The 18,423-nt window shown below is 39.6% G+C and overlaps 2 protein-coding genes across 5 annotated transcripts in view; both read right to left on the reverse strand.

Moving 5' to 3' along the window:
• Nucleotides 1-18,423, reverse strand: part of hoxc6b (homeobox C6b) — a 357,188-nt gene that overhangs the window by 171,577 nt on the left and 167,188 nt on the right. The window lies entirely within an intron of this gene.
• The window catches only part of rargb (retinoic acid receptor, gamma b), a 60,939-nt gene that overhangs the window by 22,725 nt on the left and 19,791 nt on the right, over nucleotides 1-18,423 (reverse strand). The window contains exon 1 of one of the 4 annotated variants that reach the window (XM_077204498.1): nucleotides 1,887-2,408. The exons of 2 other annotated variants lie outside the window; for them this stretch is intronic. In XM_077204498.1, coding sequence (XP_077060613.1) covers nucleotides 1,887-2,031 — 145 coding nt within the window. In that variant the 5' untranslated portion in view covers nucleotides 2,032-2,408. Of the gene's footprint in view, nucleotides 1-1,886; nucleotides 2,409-18,423 lie in introns of those variants that run through there. One more of the 4 variants, XM_077204499.1, reaches the window with a different exon arrangement.

Raw genomic sequence — 18,423 nt, forward strand, 5'->3', positions numbered from 1 at the left:
CTAAGGGTAAAAAACTAGCAAAAGCGAACAAGTTCAAGTTTAGATGGAGAAGTAGGACTCAGCTGTTGCTCCTCTTGCGGTATTCTGCGGTGAGAATACACTTCAGACTATTGTAAAGGTTCATTGTGAGGTGGGCCTTGTTTTGGGGTGCGATGTTCTTTCAAGCCGTCAGTCTGGCTATAAAATGGCATTACGGCATAGAGGCAAATTCCAGCAGGACGGTGTGAAATCCACTCACGCGCGCATACAATAAGACACAGACGCAGACACATGGGCTGTGATTCATTTGTCTAAATACGACTCTTGTTTCTGTATTTTTCTTTCTAGTTCCCTGAGTGTGCTTTAAACTTGATGACAGACATTGCAAATGTCAATGAGTTATTTCTTCATTGAAATATGTAATGAATTTCAAATGACTGGACAAAGATGGAGACAATATGAAGGACACTGAATATTTTTCATGTGCACTAAGATAATCACAACTCTTACTCAGTTCAGCTATTTACTATCAACTAAATAACTGGGATCTCATTACGTGGCATTTAAATAACATTATAAATGTGGAGCATTTCCATATTGAATGAACTTGCCAAAGGATTTTCCTATGATGATAAAGAGGCAAAAGTTAAGCAGAAAAACCCCTAATCCTCCCATTCTCTCCTGGTTTCTGTCCCATCGGCCCCCTAATCCTTTAATTGAGTCCATTGTATTCATAATTAAATCATTAAAGACATCCATTAAGGTCAAAATGATGCTGTGAGACTATGAACACACACACACACACACACACACACACACACACACACACACACACACACACACACACACACACACACACACACACACACACACACACACACACACACACACACACACACACACACACACACACACACACACACACACACACACACACACACACACACACGAGATTACTTGACTAGAAGCCTGCATATATATATATATATATATATATATATATATATATATATATATATATATATATATAATGCATTATAAAGTGTTTTAATTAATTCTTTGTTATGCACCTTATAAGGCATTGATAAGGCATTGATATCATGAATAATTGTAAACACAGTTATAATACATTATAATACTTATTGATTCTGTTACACCTTTAGAAAGTACAATGCACTAAAATACGACAAACTGATTTCAGATGTAACAAGAATCTTCAAATATACTGCATTTTAACTTGCCATTATTTATAAAAAAATATAATACATTATTTCTGTGCATTATTTAAAATTAGAGTGTGTGCATTATTCATATTTGTATATATTGTATTTTATTACCATATACCATAAATACATATTTTCTTTAATAATCAGGATAATGATATAATATTTTCCGTGTCATAGTTTTACCACCTTTTTCTGCATACAGTTAAAGGTTATACTGCCTTTAAATGCCCTGGGCCTGTATTTATATATTAATTTTTACTGTTTCAACCAAATATGAGCATGAAACATTTAGCTAGAACTGTCTGATATGTGCTTCAAATGTTTCACTACAATTTGCAGTCAACGCAACGAATTTGCAACAATAACGTCACTTTTGCAGAACATCGACTGTTTATAATTGTTGTCATTATCATCACTAATTACTAAGCATCTATCACAATGACAGTATTCAGAAATATTAATATTATGCAAAAGTATCAGCATTCTATCATCATCAGTAAATTTGTTCTGACGACTAGGCAAAAGGTCTGGCCTTTAGAAAGTTAACAAAAGTACAATTTAAGCCAGTTAGCACATGCCAAGATGCCGAGCACACACACCACACTCCCTCAGACTCAGAATAAGTAAAGCTCAGGCTGATATCTGAACACGTGCAGCTGGAGTACAGAGACTCACACTTACACTGCAGGCTCGTGCTGTTGCTCCATGAGAAGGACTCGAGTGCAGGGAAGAAGGAGCTGGCTTTCCTGAGCATGCATGAACTCTGAGCGCTCACGTCGAACAGGGGTCTGGCCCCGACCCCGAGAGCCTCCACACAGTCAAACATCACGTCCAGTCTTCAACAGCAACTCAAACGCGGATCTCCAGCTGTCGGTGAGCTGCACATCCAGCAGACGATGACACAGTCAGGCTGACACGGATATCAAAGATTTTGACAAAGATATCAATCACAACAGAAAGTCTCAAGGACGTGAGACTTCTGGTTTCAGGTGTAGCTGTCACTCTAGCCAACTGGTTTTCTCTCAGTAACTGGACCTGTTGTGTTCTGTTCTCTCCGTCCAGTCAAACGGCTCCAGCGCTGGTCTACAGAGATCATCACCTCTCTGCTGTCTGAGTTCATGAGCTTTATCAAACTGTCAGGACTCTCAAGTGTCAGCTAACACACTGAGACTCCACAACCTTCACTCGCCTCAGCTTTAGCTCAGCCCACAACACAGGGAGAGGAATTACTGAGCGAGGGAGGGAGGGAGGCGGGTGCTTTTGTGGTTGGCTGAAAGACGAAAACTTTCCCTTCCATTTTCTGCTAGAGCAATCTGTCAGCCTGCATCATATTTTATACCTTTGCAAATGAAAACAAACAACATGACCTCCTCTCACTCCCTCTATCTATCAATCTTCCTGCACTCTTCCTTTGAAATATATCGCCTTCCTTTTCTCTAGACGCACTCGTTCATGCGAAAGTGTTGATAATCACAGGGCTGTGCAACTGAATTGAAGAATGCCTTTTAAATTACACTTCCTGAATACGAGTTGACATGCAGGATTGTGATTCTAATTGGAATACAATAACTCAACATCTCCCTGTGGTGAAAATCCAGCTTTTAATGTTGTTTATATGTCTATGTGGTGTTTTTAATATGCTTTAAGACAAACCATGTGTAAATTCATAAGTCGACAGCATTGCTGAGTATTTTCTCCTTAAAACTGCAGTGAACCAAAGACAGTCTCCATAGGTGGAAAGTCCAGGGGTCAGAAAGTAAAAGTCCTGCCAGTTTATTCCACCCATGAACTCAGCCAGCTGATCTCACTAATTAGTTCTACCTACTGGCTGAAAAACTGCTAATTAGCAAATCCAGGTGATTGGAACACTCTACTGAGGAGGACTTTTACTTTCTGTACCTGGACTTTCCACCTCTGCCAGTCTCAAAAACACGGTTTGAAATCGCTGGTGTTTCTGACGTCACAAACTACCTTGTAACCAATCAGATCAACGTGTGATTGTCAACAAGTGGATCTCTGAGCTGAGTGAGTGAGTGGAGGCGGGGCTCATTTGCATATTCATAGAACCACGCATACTAAATGAGGCAAGAGTGTCAAGTTACATTCAAGATATTTTAAGGCATTAAGAATTTTTTTCAAATAAAAAAACTTTTATAAATATGTCATTTTGGTGATTACAGATGAGTTTTAAGGGATACACTTATTGACTAAAAGGGGACTTTAAATGAAATTTAACCCACATTTTTAAGTTGGACAAAAAGCCTTTTATGAAAGTTTTCAAAAAAGTTTTCAAAACATTAAAGTTGTATGGTTTTTTGATATTACGGAAATCGATAAACAACTTTGAATTACTGTAATATTAATACAAGGAGCCACTTCTTCAATTCTGACTTTTATCCAAAAGTTCAAAAATCATATATACAGGACATTTTAAACAAAACGTAGAAAAACAATTTAAGATTCTCTTGCATTTATATGTTAGTAAATGTAAATATATGTGTGACATACTATATGCTGAAATTCATGTTAATTCTTCAGTTCACAATTAACAGAAATTAACAATATGTCTTAATGTTATCCTAATCTTATTGTAGTTTTTTTCCAATTCAAATTTTTGATTTTCTAAACAAATAACCACAACACAATTTTAATAATAATGGGTCTCAATATAGGCATAAATACAATACAGGCATAAACACAGTATGTTACATATACTGTAGATAAATGATGTGCTGTATAGCCTTTTGCACTTTAGTGCTGCTTTACAGTCAGTTATAACAATTAAAATATTCATATAGCTAAAAAAAAAGTTAACATGAAGAATATTTCCATCGGCAGTATTTCAGATCACATTCCTGCCTCTTTTACTGTTCACTTCCTGTCCTTTCCCGATAAAAGTGCATCAATAAAAGGCCATAAATTAAGTGAGAGTTTCCATCCAGTTCTACAGAGAAGAAATGTGTTTTGGTTTGAGTGCACTCAAAAAAAATGATATGTTGGCTTTAATTAACTTTTTTTTATGTCAACAGGTTCCATAAATTAACTTTTTTATGTCAACAGGTTGCACATAACTGGGTTACCTTAAACAAACATAATTTGTTCATGTAACTTCAACACACTCAAATAAATGATATGTTGGCTTTTATTAACTTTTTTATGTCATCAGGTTCTGATATGTTGGCTTTAATTAACTTTTTTATGTCAACAGGTTCTGATATGTTGGCTTTAATTAACTTTTTTATGTCAACAGGCTGCACATAACTGGGTTACGTTGAAGCAGTGTTAAAGTTAATGAGATAATTAAGTGAATAATTGAGTGATGATTGAGCATTATTGAAGACACCTGATGTTAACAAGCAAGGGGTGTAGTCAAGACCACCTTTGTCGAGTCCAAGACAAGTCCAAGACCAGGACTAGTCGAGTCCAAGACAAGACCGAGTCCAAAAAGGTTTGAGTCTGAGTCAAGGCCAAGTTCAGGACAGGGAAAAAAAGTCTTGTGCAAGACATTATCAAGACAATCATTTTGGATTATTATTTGTTGATCTAAAAGCAAAAACAGTGTCACAACACCCAGGATTTTTAAGAATAGACATTCCCCTTGATATCATATAATCTTCTAATCTAAAGAAAACAGAATGATGACATATGGTGATTCCTCATAATAGCAATGTTTCACTGTGGATCTGAAACACGCATACTTTCACATCCAGATAGCCCCCCATCACAGGCCATTCTTGAGATATGCCTTCGAGGGGCAGGCTTATCAATACACAGTTCTGCCGTTCGGTCTGTCCCTAGCACCCCCTACATTTACGAAGTGCATAGACGCGGCGCTTTCTCCCCTGGGACTCCGGGGAGTGCGCGTGCTGAATAATATCTCGATGGCTGGTTCTGGCGCAATCGCGGCTCACACCAGAGCAAATAAACGGCGCGCATATAAATGGCTTTTATGTGTGCTTACTGGGAACATAATAAAGTCACCTGGACTCGGTCGCGACCAAAAGCCATATTTGGCAAGACCAGTGGCCGAGACTGAGACAAGTCCGAGTCCGAATACTAGCGAGTCCGAGACAGGTCCGAGATCATAGAAAAACGGTCTTGAGTCCGGACTCGAGTCCAAGACCGGACTCGAGTACTACAGCCCTATAACAAGCAGAATCACTGAAGGAGAAACCGGAATTTAAAGTCACCATTATGGTGAGCAGTGTTTGTTTTAGTTGGGCTCTTGACCGTCACATCATTAACCCTAGATTTTGTTTGGCTGCTGTACATGAGTTATAACAGTCAGATGATCAAATAGAAAAGGTGATCTGATGTCGTTGGTTGTGTTTTAACGTAATCATTATTTCACAATCATTTGACCTGAATCACTGAACTCATATTCATGAATGTCAGTCATGTGACCTCTTACGTCATCCGCTCTTTTTCCTGTTGACTGCCGCCATCTTGAGTACCTGACACACATTAGCTATCTAGCTTGCTACGATTTAGAGCTTCATATGGATACAGTAAATGGCTACGAAAGACAACATTTCGCACCTAGATTACCACAAAAAGAAACGCTACTTTAAAAAAATATCATAGTTAGGGTGTGATCCTTACGCGATACCTGATGCGTAGTAGCTACTTCCAGCCTCTGACATTTGAGTAGCAGATTGTCTCTCAATTCTCTCTGTTTGTTTCACTTTATACATAACCAATTTTGTTTATGTAAACCTTGTATGTATTTGACAGTATTAGCGCAATAAGACTAGAAAGATAACTTGGTTCAGTAACCAGGCGCTGTTGTTAGACAGGCTTTTTGCATGTGCGCTTCGGGTAAAAGCGCACGTTAGAGCCGCGCATCAACACGTGAATGACTTGTTTAACCGGCAAGGCTTTAAAGCACATGCACGTAATTAACTTGTGAACTGCAGTGTCCCTTCCTCTGCGTTAACATTTGATGTGAATATACGTCGCGTTGTTGCCTATGCTGAGACGGAGGCGCCAGAAATGCAACTGATATAATGCGCGATACTAACGGTTCGACATTTCTTCAAAAGCAGATCGTGGAGATATTTTAATCGTCCACGGCGTTAGCTCATTAACAACAATATATTTACATCCACAGACAAAATGAACACTGCACAGAGAGCTTGCGCACACAAACCACTGTTATAACATAAAAGCAAGCAGATACTGCGTGCATGGTTTGGCATGATATGACTGAATGCACGCAAAGTGCGCTCCCTAAGTTCCTAAAAAGCTGACATCAGTTCATCGCGATCTCACACATCTCTGTTATTATCAATGAAGCTGACTGCACAATAAATCTTTCATAATATATACACTTTGTTTGTTATAATTAGAGGATTTGCCAGCATACAGAATTCAGCTCTGAACAAAAAGTCCGTTTTGAGCGGTGAGGGGAGTCTATCTTAAATGCTTCTGATTGGCCTTTGCGTTCAAGAAATCAACACATATGTCTGTGATTGGCTAAATCGCTCAACGCTGCAAAGTGCAAACATGTTATAAAAAGAAACTCTGGCCTGTAAATCGTTTCTATTTTTTAATGTACAAAAATTAATTAGTTTTTATATGTTTTATTCATAGATATTTCTAGTTTGCGGGAGTCCTGCGAATCGTTTTATTCTCCACAACCCGCACACACAGAGAGTGAGTGCATTACCGCTCGCACTCGGCCATCAAATCTAGTCCCGCGCCGCGCTCTATTGCGTTGGGAGTGCACGTCTCTAGATCAAGGAACCGGCCCGAGGATAGTGACGGGATAGTGACGGGAAATATCGGGTTGGGCCGGGTCAAGTTCGGGCTCGGGCAGATATTCTAAGCTCTAGTTCCTTTGCGACTGACGAATCTTGATCGATCTTGCCGAATCAGGTACTCAAAATGGCGGAAGACAAGTTTTAGAAGTGAGTGACGTCAGTGAGGAGACGTTGGTGACATCATCTGATATTCATGTATAGAACCCAATTTCTGAGTTAAGTTTACCTTATGGATTATAACAGCCCTGTCATTGTAGAGCATACCATTTTTAGCCTTTTCAATGAAATCCAAATGATCAAATCAATAAAAAATAAACAAAAATAAACTTCTAAAAAAATAGTTTATATAGACATCAAGAATATCATACACAGACATCAAGAATCAGACTATGAATCTCAACAATGGTGACAACTATAAAGCATGTTGCAGTGCATTCTGGGTGCCACCAATCAAAACTCATTCATGGCTCCCATCATGCATTGCTGCATGAATAAATAATGAGCTTATGTTTAGAGGTGATCTGTTTGTCACCATTGCTGATATTCATACGCTAATTCTTGATGTATGTGTGTGCCTGCATACAGTTTTAGAAGTTTCTTTTTTTATTGATTTGATCATTTGGATTTCATTGAAAAGGCTAAAAAACTGTATGCTCTACAATGACAGTGCTGCTATAATCCATAAGGTAAACTTAACTCAGAAATTGGGTTCTATACGAGTTCAGGTCAAATGATTGTGAAATAATGATCGTTAAAACACAACCAACACCATCAGATCACTTTTTTTATTTGTTCATCTGGCTGATATAACTCAGATACAGCGGCCAAACAAAATCTAAAGTTAATAATATGAGGGTCAAGAGCCCAACTAAAACAAACACTGATCACCATAATGGTGACTTTAAATTCCGGTTTTCTCCTTCAGTGATTATGCTTGTTAACATCAGGTGTCTTCAATAATGCTCAATTATCACTCAATTATTCACTTAATTATCTCTTTAACTTTAACACTGCTTCAGTGTTCATTTAACTCTCTGCTCAGAAATTAATTGGGTCGCTTAAAATTACTTAATTCCATTATGTTGAAGTTACATTAACAAATTATGTTTGTTTAACGTAACCCAGTTATGTGGAACCTGTTTACATAAAAAAGTTAATTAAAGCCAACATGTCATTTTTTTGAGTGTGTGAAGGATAATGGATGTACAGTGTGACTCTTTGAAGACTTTCGTCACATTAAAGCGACTCATAGCCTGTCAAAAGCTCTTCAAGCCTGTCTTTCTGTGATGTTTTGCCTGTCATCATCATCATCATCATCATCATCATCATCATCATCATCATCATCATCATTGCCCCAAACCCTCACCTCACCTCTCCTCCACGGGTTTATTATATCATCTTTATTTTCTCTCATTTCAAGTGTACCACAACTTAATGCTGTCCAGATCTGCGGTAACTCTTCCAAACCGTTTCTACTGAAATATGCAGAAATCTACGTTAACTGTCCCTGTTGACTCTGTAATACATTTCTTTATTCTTCTAAACTTGACTTGACCCAGCCAAAGTCTGCATCAAATGTTCTTACTTTGACATGTTTTTTATAGTGTTGTGCATTATTTAGAAAGCAGTGCTAAAGGATGACAAAAACATTTCACATATTCACAGACAGTGTCAGTGAGGAAACTGTGAGTTAATGATGACAGAGATGTTTTTGTTGTTTTTATGTAATGTCCAGACATTGTAAGTAAAACAACATGTAATCTATTTATATTAAGACTAATTGATAGTATTTTAAAATAAGCGATTTTCCCTGTTTGTTGCCTTTCTGCAGCATAGCACTTTGAATCAAATGTAATCGCGGACTCATGATTCTCATTATAATCACATTTCCTCCAGAGGAGTGTGAGAGAAGAAGAGTGGCATGAAATTCACACAAACCCACAGCCTATATGATCCACCTTCCCTTCTTTTCCCTTTTCCTCCCCTCATTCACGAGGACTGAACTCTTAAAGCCAGCCCCAGTGGGGTGCTAACTTTCCCCCAAAACTTCTGTCCTCCCTCTCTTTATTGCTCTCTCATTCTCATTCTCTCTCTCTCTCTCTCTCTCTCTCTCTCTCTCTCTCTCTCTCTCTCTCTCTCTCTCTCTCTCTCTCTCTCTCTCTCTCTCTCTCTCTCTCTCTCTCTCTCTCTCTCTCTCTCTCTCTCTCTCTCTCTCTCTCTCTCTGTCTCTCTCTCTCCAAAGCACACCCATTACTCATTAAGAGAATATAGACAACCCTTTTAGACCATGCGCCGGGAGCGCCGACCATTTTTCCCATAGTTAAACTAGCAAAAGTGGATTCGGACTCGCACTAACTACTCTTCCAACGTACGCTTTATCCATGTGCTTAAATCCCTAAAATAGGGCCCATTATCTGTTTTTTTCATTGTGCCACTTGTTTATTCTCCTAATTTTCCTATGTAATACCCAATTGGTTACACTTTATTTTGATGGTCCAATTTAGGCATTCTACTAACTTTGCACATGCATGTCAACTAAGGGTATGTTTAATGTACTAAAAACGTAAAAATGTATTCTTTGCATTTTGAAAAGACAAAAAGATTATCCGTTGAGATGAAATCCCGAAAACGACTAAAAACGCTGTATAATGCATGCAAGGCCAGTAGTCAGCAATGCCAATTTGTACAGAAACATTCTTCTACAGAGCGGTGAATACAAATAATCAAGATGGTGAAAGCATAGAGAAAGAGAAGTGTTAATAAATTAAGTATCTTGAACACAGTCCTGCAGTATGCCATTGTTGTTTTGGTTGTCAAGTACTCGCACATGACTATAGGCTGAACAGATAACACACATGTGCATGATGTTGCCGTTTTAACAAATTTGCATTTTCAAAGTACAAGGAGGCGATAATGGTATGGTTTTCAAAAATGTGCACTTTGAAACTCTTTTTCAAAAGTTTGCATTTTCAGGCTCCCAAAATGCAATTGTCGTATAAATAAACGGCCAAAATGCAGAAAAGGTTGAAAACGGTGTTGTGTAAACGGCCCCTCACTCTAATTAAAGTATTAGTAGACTTTTAGGTTAGGGTTTGGGTTAAAATAAGTTGACATGTAGCTGCAAAGTTACTTATAGTCAGTAGAATGTCTGTTGGGATCATCAAAATAAAAGTATTATCAGATATTAAGCAGACAGTCTACTAATACTCTAATAACTGCTAGTTGACATGTAGTTGCAAAAGTTACCTATAGTTAGTAGAATGAACCATTGAAAAAGTGTCACCATTAAATCTTATTTTTATATTAACTGTTTTATTCATGACTTTTAAGAGAATGTGTTTGTGGAGTGTTTTGCAGGGTTTCTCTTCGCTGTTGTTTCACAGGTTTTTTTTTATTGTTAGTTCATCTTAACGTATAATTAATTAATACAATTTCTTCCAACACATTTGAGGGGGGAAAAGTGTTTCTTAGGTTACTAACCAGTGTTAATTTATATTTTGAGAAATGCAGCACAAATACACTATGTTATACCTAAGAGAAATACAATTTTTTTTATCGAAACACTACATTGTAGAAAAACTGTTACGCTCTTTTTCCCACATTCTTGCTTTGTCAATATCTGTTCATGTTTATATAGTCTTTACACGTCTTACATACATTTACCAATGCAGAGACGATAAAAAAGGGTTTTTCCCCTGAATGTTTCAGCCAATTTACAATGTACACAATACATGACATGTGCTTTCCCTGTCATTTTTGTACCCAAAAAAACAAAGTTTTTCGAAATGCATTTTCACTAAAATGGAACAAAAACACCCGTGCTTTTCTTTCTCCTGCCTTCCCATTCTGTAGACATCTGTTAATCCGCACATGCGTTACCCCCTATTTCACCCCATACCTCTGCTCTCTCTGCCTCAACATTTTCACCTGTCTTTCAACACGTCCCCCCTCCTTCTCTTGCTTTTCTCATTCTCTTGTTCTCTCTCTCTCTCTCTCTCTCTCTCTCTCTCTCTCTCTCTCTCTCTCTCTCTCTCTCTCTCTCTCTCTCTCTCTCTCTCTCTCTCACACACACACACACACACACACTCCTCAGTGACACGCAGCAGGGAGCAGCACTGCCCAGTCTCAGCCAGTTCTGTTCTCTCCACACCTTGAGGCAATTACACCCCCCTTCAAACACACACACACACACACACACACACACACACACACACACACACACACACACACACACACACACACACACACACACACACACACACACACACACACACACACACACACACACACACACACACACACGGGCCAAGGCTTGAGGACTGCAGAAAGGAAAGGGGAATGCAGACAGGAAAAGGTGCCCCATTCTGTCTCTTTCTCTCTGTCTCTTTCTCTCTGTCTCTTTCTCTCTGTCTCTTTCTCAGGCCTTCCTGCTTTTCATCGATCTGCCAATCATTCCTCTCCATCTGTGCCTCTGCTCCCTTTCTATCTTTTTATTTTTTGTATATTGTCTCTGCCTTTGTCCATTGGCGTCAGTGGCTCATCTGCAGGCTCTTGCAGAATCAAACTTATGTTTTTCACTGCCGAGCACTAGTGTCATGGGATGCCCAGACAGACGAACAAACCCTGCTCTGTTCAAACGACTCGCTCTTCTTCCAGCGAGGAACATAAACCTGGACCTCATCATTTGTGGCTGGAGCTAAGCAGCGTTTGGGTTTGGATTTCTGACTGCATGTGTGCTGGATTTGCTTGTATTGGAATGTGTGGTTCCTTGGGGGTCTGTAGTGTGTGTGCGTGTGTGTGTGTGTGTGTGTGTGTGTGTGTGTGTGTGTGTGTGTGTGTGTGTGTGTGTGTGTGTGTGTGTGTGTGTGTGTGTGTGTGTGTGTGTGTGTGTGTGTGTGTGTGTGTGAGTGTGTGTGTGTGTGTGTGTGTGTTGAGCTGGTCATGAATTGTAATCTGACCCTCAAGGGGGAAAACAGTCTTCTCTGCATTACAGGGCACTTATGTACACATACAAACATTTGCAAATGTGCAATTAACTACATTTGCATTGCTAATAAATCTGCAAAAGTTCATTCAAAGGAGAAGTCGGCTATGTAGAAGTTGACTATGGGTATGGGTATGGTTTACAAAACCTTTCCATAAAGCGCCAATGGGATCTACTGACGACGCGCAAATAAAAAGAACAGATGCAGCCAAATAATTTCCATAATGATAAACACAATCTACCAAGCGCAGATTAGCGTAGGCCTCTGATAATCAGGCACAAAATGGGTTAAGAGATGCTTTTTTTGGCCAAAAACCAGTAAATTGACTAGCGCAAACCTTAATAAATCACCTTGCATGATTAATTTAAGTACTCTCCTCCAATATATTTGTATCAAGTGATTCATTTAATTATTATTATATAGTTATAAGCAGTTAGTTACAAAGTTTTATTTTTAAACGATGTTGAAATGTTCCTTTTTGAGTGAACTATTCCTGTAACTGGGCAAGCAGAAAGTTTCATGCACAGCTCGACAAACGCTACCGGCATAAAAGTGCTCGGCTCGCTCCTGTTTTAATGTCAGTAAGTCATGCCAGCTAACTTGTGATGGTACAGTTTCCCTGCAGCATGTGCACAAGCCGGCTGATCTCTATCTCCACACACTCTTCTGTCTGTAGATGTGCCTTTCTTTCTTTAAAGTTGAACAAATTAAGAAGATAATCCTGTATAACTTTGCAATGTTCATTTTACTCAAATGAGTTTACTAGAATCCTTCATCATGCAAACACTCAATCACTACTTCCAATATGTCTCTCTCTCTCTCTCTGTCACACGCACATACACACACACACACGCACGCGCACAAACGCACACACACACACGCGCACACACACACACACACACACACACACACACACACACACACACACACACACACACACACATACACACACACACACACAGACACACAGACACACACACACACACACACACACACACACAGACACACACACACACACACACACACACACACACACACACACACACACACACACACACACACACACACACACACACACACACACACACACACACACACACACACACACCACTAGTGGTTTAAAGAATTGGGCCAAACCCCAGAAATTCCACTCCAATTCTATATAAATAAATAACGAGGCACAATGTGTAGTTTGTGCTTTCCCGGCCTCAGTCCTTCATAACCTCAGCGTTGGCCATCCTCTGCCTCGCTCTTAAAACTAGAAGAATTTGACATTTGTTTCAAATTCTACCTCTTTTTTCATCACACATTCTGCATTTATGAAACCAGAAGCTCCACCAGATTCCCAAACTCATGTGCGTGCGATAAGTGTGTGTGTGTGTGTGTGTGTGTGTGTGTGTGTGTGTGTGTGTGTGTGTGTGTGTGTGTGTATGTGTGTGTGTGTGTGCGCGCAATACAATAGATGCAATCCATTTTGTGCACTAATATTTGAGCGAGAATGTGAGATTACTGTGAGATTACCTCAGAGTGATTGATAAGTATTCCATATTTCCCAATGCATTCAATAATATTTGTTAATGAGAAAAAAAACCTTCATAATCGCAGAAAATGCTCAAATAGCGTTAAAATAATAGCTTAATAGCTTATTTTCAGGCTAGACCAGCCGATGCGAATGTGCAGGCAGAGCACATCTAATGAATGAATGAATTTACCAATCAGCGATTGGCTGTTTTATTTAGAAGGCGGGACTTATTCCACCATATTGGTCTTTCCTTCTATTCTTAAGTAATAAGAATTAATAATTGGTAATTGAGTAATTAATGCACAGTCTTTGTATTTCTAAAATCTTATGTAGCAATTTCATATTTTTGAAAATGTTATATTTCAAATGATATATTTTACCTTGGTGCAAATGCAATATTTTAAATATTAAAGTCCCCCTGTGGTGAAAATCCAGCTTTTAATGTTGTTGTTTTTTTTGTCTGTTTTTAATATACTTTAAGAATAACCATGTGCAAATTCATAAGTCAAACCAACACTATTACCGAGTATTTTCTCCTTAAAACTGCAGTGAACCAAAGACAGTCGGTGATGTTTCTGACGTCACAAACTACCTTGCAACCAATCAGATCAATGTGTGATCGTCAACGAGTGGATCTCTGAGCTGAGTGAGTGAGTGGAGGCGGGGCTCATTTGCATATTCATAGAACCCCATATATTACAGTTTTTTTCGATTGCTTACACACTAAAATTAGAACTTTCCCACAATTAGCAGAACCTTACACTCAAGGAGCAAAACACCGGCCTAGATTTGCACAACTGTAAGCACATTGTCAGCTTCACACTTTTTGCAAAACATTACACACAGTGATTTGCAAAACACTAAACACACTTGTATGCATTTGACACAGAAATTTATCATGATGTAATTTCCTTGCAATTTCAAAGCAAAGGCTTTCAAATGAACACACCCATGAACCAATTGGTTAAACACAGCCACCAGGTGTGCACACACACTGGTGCTTAATTGTAGACACACCAATCAGGTTTAAGTATTGTAAAAAGGCAACAGGTAAGTTCACCTGTCTTCAAAATGGACGGTGTCAGAGGAAGAGGAAGAGGAAGAGGGAGAGTGCGGATGAGAGGGGGAATCCGGAGAGAACAAGGTGAAGGTGGAGGTGAAGGTGGAGGTGAAGGTGGAGGTGGAGGTGGAGGTGGAGGTGGAAGAGGAAGAGGATGAGGAAGAGAAAGAGGAATAGAGAGAGGGAGAGGAAGAGGAAGAGGGAGAGTGCGGATGAGAGGGGGAATCCGGAGAGAACAAGGTGAAGGTGAAGGTGAAGGTGGAGGTGGAAGAGGAAGAGGAAGAGGAAGAGGGAGAGGGAGAGGGAGAGGAAGAGGGAGAGGAAGAGGGAGAGTGCGGATGAGAGGGGGAATCTGGAGAGAACAAGGTGAAGGTGGAGGTGAAGGTGGAGGTGGAGGTGAAGGTGGAGGTGGAGGTGGAAGAGGAAGAGGGAGAGGAAGAGGAAGAGGAAGAGGGAGAGGGAGAGGAAGAGGGAGAGTGCGGATGAGAGGGGGAATCCGGAGAGAACAAGGTGAAGGTGAAGGTGAAGGTGGAGGTGGAAGAGGAAGAGGAAGAGGAAGAGGGAGAGGGAGAGGAAGAGGAAGAGGAAGAGGAAGAGGAAGAGGGAGAGGGAGAGGAAGAGGAAGAGGGAGAGTGCGGATGAGAGGGGGAATGCGGAGAGAACAAGGTGAAGGTGGAGAGGAAGGTGAAGGTAGAGGTGGAGGTGGAAGAGCAAGAGGAAGAGGAAGAGGGAGAGGGAGAGGAAGAGGAAGAGGAAGAGGAAGAGGGAGAGGGAGAGGAAGAGGAAGAGGGAGAGTGCGGATGAGAGGGGGAATCCGGAGAGAACAAGGTGAAGGTGGAGAGGAAGGTGAAGGTAGAGGTGGAGGTGGAAGAGGAAGAGGAAGAGGAAGAGGGAGAGGGAGAGGAAGAGGGAGAGGAAGAGGGAGAGGGAGAGGAAGAGGGAGAGTGCGGATGAGAGGGGGAATCCGGAGAGAACAAGGTGAAGGTGGAGAGGAAGGTGAAGGTAGAGGTGGAGGTGGAAGAGGAAGAGGAAGAGGAAGAGGGAGAGGAAGAGGAAGAGGAAGACCTGGAGGAGTGGTAAGACATGCACAAAGAAGAAGACAACCAAATCTGTGTAACGAAATTCATGAAACAATTGTGGACCATGTAATAAACAACGGACTAACACTGAGGGAGGCTGGACTGAGAGTACAGCCTAACCTAAGCAGGTACACGGTGGCATCAATAGTTTGGACATTTCGTCAAGAGCACAGGTGAGAAACTTCTCGTCAATCAACAGAAAATCCATTGGTTACTGCATGTATCATTTTACAGTAAGCTATGTATTTTGTTTGGCCAACATAGGATTGAACGTCATGAGCACCAAGGAGGGAGGGGCCACATATTCACACAGGAGCAAGAGAGAGAGATCATAAACCTCGTTTTGGCCAATAATGCAATCAGACTTCGAGAAATTCAAGCCCATATTGTCAATGATCACCTCATTTTCAATAATGTCCAACAGGTCTCTCTGTCAACAATAGTCGGAAACCTTAAAAAACATCAAGTTCTGATGAAACAACTGTATAAAGTGCCATTTGAAAGAAATTCAGACAGGGTGAAGGTCCTGCGGCGTGAATATGTGATGGTACGTTTTGTTCACTTACTGTAGTATTGTGTACTGCACACATAACCTTTTGACTGTACATGTAATTTTACTATATAGCAGACCTACAGAATTGATCTACACAATGTGATATTTTGCTGTATTTCAGAGAGTTTTGCAAATGGATGCGGAGGAAGTCCCGCATGAGTTTAAATACATTGATGAGGCTGGATTTAACCTGACAACAGTGCGAAGAAGGGGAAGAAACATCATTGGCCACAGAGCTATTGTCAATGTACCAGGGCAACGTGGGGGTAACTTTACCCTTTGTGCTGCCATTACACAGAATGGGCTCATCCACCACCATGCCAACTTGGGTCCTTACAACACTGTCCTCATTCTTAAATTTTTAGACAGATTACACGATATTATCACAGCAGCAAACCAAAGGGACCAGATGCAATACATTGTCATCTGGGACAATGTAGCTTTCCATCGTTCTGCTCTGGTCCAAAACTGGTTTCATCAACACCCACAATTTACAGTTCCGTATCTTCCACCATACTCCCCCTTCCTAAACCCCATCGAGGAGTTCTTCTCTACATGGCGGTGGAAGGTTTATGATCTCCGGCCCTATGTCCAGATGCCCCTCATTCAAGCTATCGAGGAAGCATGTGATCAAATTGAAGCAGCATCCATACAAGGGTGGATTCGTCACTCGAAAAGATTCTTCCCACGTTGCCTTGCAAATGAAAATATAGCCTGTGATGTTGACGAGGCCATGTGGCCAGAACCAGCTAGGCGGAGAGATGTTTAGTACTGAACTGGATATGTAATTTGTTACAGTATTACTGTAAATGAGGCAAGAGTGCAGAGTTACATTCAAGCTATTTCAAGGCATGAATCATTTTTTTCAAGGAATTAAAAAAAAAATGTCATTTTGGTGATCAACGATGAGTTTTAAGGGATAAAATTATTGACTTCAGGTTGACTTTAAATGTCACATTTACATATTTTTTATATTCTATATTTCACAAGAACAGTGTAAGAACTGATATATTGATATCTCAAATGTCGACCTACTTTGCAATGTCAGTGTTTCTCTTCTATGTGTTGTGAATGTCAAATTTAAACTTGTAGCTGTACAAAAGTCACAGGTTTTAGGGGCAGACTAAAAGTGTGCAAATTCTACTGGATTTTACTCCGTATCCGTCCAACATTTCAGGACATTAAATCTGAAGCTAATAAAAAAGTAAAGTGGTCTTTTATGTACAGTTAATAGAGTTGCTGTCAGTACTGAGGCTGAATAATGTTTCAGCGCTGATGTCATGAGCTGGGAAGTGGGAGAGTTGAGTATTAAGGTGTCCTTAAAGGGATAGTTCACCTAAAAAATGAAATTCTGTCATCATTTACTCAAGTTGTTTCAAACCTGTATGAATTTCTGTTTTCTGCTGAACACAAAAGAAGATATTTTGAAGAATGTCGGAAACCAAACAGCTGATGGAACCCATTGACTTCCATAGTATCAATGTCGTCCATCAACTTTTTGTTTACCCATATTCTACAAAATATCTTCTTTTTTTGTTCAACAGAAGAAAGAAATTCATACAACTTGAGGGTGAGTAAATGCCAACATCACAGAAATAACAGCAAACATTTGTAATACGGCCTTAAAACATCAGAGAATCCACCATCAACTGCATGCATTCAGTAAGATAAAACTGTGTATACATCCTAATCACATTTACAAAGCTCTTTAGTTAGAAGGTTGTTAATTTTACCAAATTACTCTTTATTTTTTTCTAATATTTATAGGCTACCATTCACTATGTGCAAAATTTCTATATGGTATATGGTAAATATGAAAAATATAGTATAATGTTTCCCACAATGCACTTCATTTTCAGTGTCATGAATGAAAAGACCCACTGAACAACATTAAGGCCTGAAACATGCTCTACTCAAATACATGAAAGCTTTTAGCTAGGAAACTTGGATTTTTGCATTGTTGCATTATGGGATAGATGCATTTTCAGTGCTGCCACAAGGGGCACTATAGTATGCATTACAGTTTTTTACAGTCGCTAGGACACATTTCTCAATACTTAGGTTAATTATTTTCTCACTTCGACACAACAACCACCAAAACTCTGTTTACTTACAAGCCAATTTGCACATGCTTACATACTGTTTTCAAAACTGTTAAACTTATGTTCAAAACAATAACATAATACAAAACTGAATATGACAGCAATTTGCTACATTTCTACAGTAATATTGTAATGAAATATATTTCGAATCTAAA

Source organism: Siphateles boraxobius, unplaced genomic scaffold (genome assembly GCF_051911475.1).
Source record: "Siphateles boraxobius isolate OS27281-9 unplaced genomic scaffold, OSU_SipBor_1 5, whole genome shotgun sequence".
In the NCBI taxonomy this organism is placed as follows: domain Eukaryota; kingdom Metazoa; phylum Chordata; class Actinopteri; order Cypriniformes; family Leuciscidae; genus Siphateles; species Siphateles boraxobius.